Source organism: Trichechus manatus, unplaced genomic scaffold (assembly GCF_000243295.1).
Source record: "Trichechus manatus latirostris isolate Lorelei unplaced genomic scaffold, TriManLat1.0 scaffold00077, whole genome shotgun sequence".
Taxonomy (NCBI): Eukaryota; Metazoa; Chordata; class Mammalia; order Sirenia; family Trichechidae; genus Trichechus; species Trichechus manatus.
The window spans coordinates 12,210,161-12,214,291 of record NW_004444013.1 but is presented as its reverse complement, the minus strand read 5'-3'; the positions used below and the strand labels follow the sequence as shown (position 1 = coordinate 12,214,291).

Below are 4,131 nucleotides of genomic sequence, written 5' to 3'. Positions count from 1 at the left end.
CTTTTTTTTTGTGTTAGAATTTTGTTCTACATCCTTCTCCAGCTCTGTCCAGAACCCTCTGTTGTGATCCCTGTCAGAGCAGTCAGTGGTGGTAGTCAGGCACCACCTAGCTGTACTGGACTCAGTCTGGTGGAGGCCTTGGTAGCTTTGGTCCATTAGTCCTTTGGACCAATCTAAAAGTGCCCATTTTTACCTTATCAAAAATTAGAACCTTTCAATGAGGAAACAAAGATACAAATACTGTACCTACTGCCCCAAAAGGATTAAATGGTCTTATTACCTATTTCTTCAAATTCAAGGAAAAATCATTCAATTGGAAGTCCTCACATAGTATCAATTCAAAAAGGAAGCTCTCCTCACCCAGTGAGATTAAGTGGCTATAGTTCTCCAGCATCACATCTCGGTATATTATCTTTTCATCAGAGTCCAGCTGCTGCCATTCCTCCTGGGTGAAGTTCACGGCCACATCCTTGAATGACACCAACTCCTGTAATAGCATCATGATTGGAATTGAGTGACAGGGAAAATACATACGTTGCCAAGACCTTACCATGCTTGCTGGTAAAGTTTACTACAAACACTGTATTCTTTATTCTATATTACAGATCATGGCAGGAAAATACCATATTAGAAAAACACTGCCTTAAGTAATATATCTAAAAAAACAAAACCCCCTTAAAAATAAATGGCCTCAAATGGTTTCAAATAAATGAAGTCAGCTTTCACCCTAAAAAACTAGAAAAAGAAAATTAAACGCAAAGTAAACAGCAAAAAGGAAATAGTAAAGATCAAACTAGAAATAGAATGGAAAACAAAAGCAATAGCTAAATCAAGCCAAAAATCTGTTCTTTGAGAAAGTCAATGAAAGTTGATACACCTCAAGCCAAACTGATCAAGAAAAAAAGACACAAATTACCAAAATCAGGAACAAGAAAGATGACATTACTACAGAGTCTACAGGTACTAAAATAACAGCCAGTATTATGACCAACTTTATCCCAATAAATTTGACAGCATAGATGTCTTTGAAAGACACAAACTATCAGAGTTCATTCAAGAAGAAAACTATAACCTGAATAATCCGTATTTATTAAATAAATCAAATATGTAGTTAAAACTTTTCTCACAAAGTAAAAACTCCAGGCTCAGATTGCTTCACTGGTGAAATCTTCCAAAAGTTTAAGGAAAAAATAATACCAATTCTACCCAAAATGTTCCAGAAAATTGAAGAGAAATACTTCCCAACTAACTGGGAAGCCAGCATTACTCTGACATCAAAACCAGACAAAGACGTTATAAGAAAACTGCAGACTAATATCCCTTACAAACATAATGTAAGAATTCTAAACAAAATGTTAGCAAATTGAATCCAACAATAAATAAAAAGGATAATACATCATGCCATGTGGGGTTCTCCCAGAAATACAAGGTTGGTTTAACATCTGAAAATTGATTAATGTAATACATGATATTAACAAACCAAAAAACAATTATCATATGATCAATCTCAAAAGAAACATAAAAAGCATTTGACAAAACCCAACCATCCATTCCTTATAAAATCTCTCAGTATCCTCAACCTGATAAAGACTATCCATTAAAAAATCTACACCATACTTGATAGTGAAGGACTGAATGTTTGCCGCCTAAGTTCAAGAAAAATCCAAAGATGGTCACTCTTACCACTTAAGTTCAACATTATACTGGAAATTCTAGCCAGTGCAATAAGGCAAGATTAAAAAACATCCAGACTGGACAGGAAAAGCTCAAACTCTTTACCTGGAGACAACATGACCAATTATATAGAAAATTTAATTAAAAAAAAAAAAAATGCCATTGAGTCAATTCTGACTCATAGCGACCCTATAGTACAGAGTAGAACTGCCCCACTGTGTTTCCAAGGCTGTAAATCTTTAAGGAAGCAGACTGTCACATTTTTCTCCTGCAGAGCAGCTGATGGGTTTGAACCGACAACCTTCTGGTTAGCAGCTGGGCACTTAACCACTGTGCCACCAGGGCTCCTTAGAAAAATCTGATAGAATTAAAAACAAACAAACTAGAACTAAAAAGTGAGTTTAAGCAAGGTTGCTGATACAACCTCAATACACAAAAATCGGCTGTTATTTCTATATAATTGCAATGAACAACTGGAAATTAAAATCTTTTACAACAGCATTCTCAAACAAAATTCTCATAACTCCATAATAAGAAAACAAACAACCTAATAGACAAATGAGCAAAAGATCTAAACAGATACTTTTACCAAAGAAGATATACAATGACATACAAGCTCACGAAAAATGCTCAGTATTATCAGTCATCATGGAAATCCAAGTTAAAATCACAATGAAATACTGCTGTTGTCATTAGCTGCCAGAGTCAGCCCCTGACTCATGGTGATCCTGTGCACAGTGAAACGAAACACTGCCCACTCCTGCACCATTTCCATGATCGGCTGCAGACTGGCCCTTTGTGATCTACAGGGTTTTCACTGGCTGATTTTAGAAGCAGATCACCAGGCTTTTCTTCCTATTCTCTGGAAGCTCCACACCTGTTCAGCACCATAAGCATAGCAACATACAAACCTCCACTGACAGAAGGGTGGTGGCTGTGCATGAGGTGCACTGGCCAGGAATCAAACTCAAGTCTCCCATATGGAAGGCAAGAATTAAAGTGTTGGAAAGTATGCAGAGAAACTGGAACTCTCATACACTGCTGTGGGAATGTACAAAAGTACAACTATTTTGGAAACCAGTTTAGTAGTTTCTTAAAAAGTTACACAAACGCCTAGCATATAATATAGCCATTCCACTCCTAGGTATTTACTGCCCCCCCAAAATAAAAGCATGTGTCCCTACAAAGATCTAAACATGAATGGTCATAGCAGCTGTATTTGCAAAAGACAAAAAATAGAATGAACCTACAGATATACAAATTGTGGTATATCCATCAATGGAAAACTACTCATCAATAAAAAGTAATTTTAGTCACTCTAGTAAGTAACAGGAATAAACTATCAATACAAACATCATGGATAAATTTCAAAACAATTATCCTGAGTAAAAGAAGCCACACTAAAGGAACTGGGGTAGGGGGATTACAGGAAATTGGGAAGGGGAAGGAGGATACCTGCCCAGTGTCTTGATTGGGTTATGTTTTAATGAGTGTATACATATGTCAAAACTTATCAAACTGTACACTTAAAACACGTACAGTTTATTGGATGTAAATCATAGTTCAACAACACAACAACAAAAAAAGCCTGAAACATCTTGTTGTACCAAAAACAAAGATGGGGGCATGCCAAAAAAATAAAGAATTCAATTTGAAAGGGCCTCTACTGGCAAAATCTGGGTTAATTTGAACACTAAGGACTGTGATAGATTTTTTTTTTTGGGGGGGGTGTGGAGAAACACTGAAGATTTTTTGTAGGTTCCTGAAGTGTTTCAGATACATTTATCTATATCAGGAAGACATGAGGGGAGGGGAGGGGAGGAAAGGGCTTGCAAGCAAGTGAGAGTGCTAATGGGTAGGGGGAGCAGAAACAATAAACAGGAAGGGAGAAAAATTAAGAGAATTAAAATAATCAATAGAATGGTTATATAGAATGACTCTTATTCCTGGTTTTACCAGGTCCATCTAGTTTATTATCTGTTGCCTGTCTTGGTGTAGTTGTCAATAGCACTTTTTTCACTCTTGAAAATGACCTGGTTGGGATGATAAACTATCTGCTCATCTTATATTCTTGGAGAGACTCCAAGTCCAGAAGGCTGTGATGATGAAACTGCCTTGCAGCTCCTCCAACAAATATATGGAAGATGAGCATCCAGGATGGTGAAGAATTTCATTTTGAACCACTATTCCCCTTCATAAATATTTGACTGCATGCAGACTGATATGAGGCATTAGTGGTTCGGTACTACAATCTCACTTTCCATGAGGGAGACTTGGTTCAATCCCAGCCTTCATGTGTAGTCACCACCAATCTGTCACTGCAGGCTTGCATGTTGCTATGATGCTCAACAGGTTTCACAGGAGCTTCTTCCATGGCCACCATGCTGTTCACAGTTGTTCATTTGTTTGTTCAAGAAAGTTACTGAAGACTCACCTGCTCCGTGCACCATCCCTGCC

The 4,131-nt window shown here is 37.3% G+C and overlaps 1 protein-coding gene across 5 annotated transcripts in view; it reads right to left on the bottom strand.

The window, feature by feature from the left end:
- Nucleotides 1-4,131, bottom strand: part of RBAK (RB associated KRAB zinc finger) — an 18,327-nt gene that overhangs the window by 8,329 nt on the left and 5,867 nt on the right. For all 5 annotated transcript variants that reach the window (XM_023735361.1, XM_023735362.1, XM_023735360.1 and 2 more), the window contains exon 3: nt 361-487. In XM_023735361.1, the coding sequence (XP_023591129.1) occupies nt 361-487 (127 nt within the window). The remainder of the gene's footprint in view (nt 1-360; nt 488-4,131) is intronic.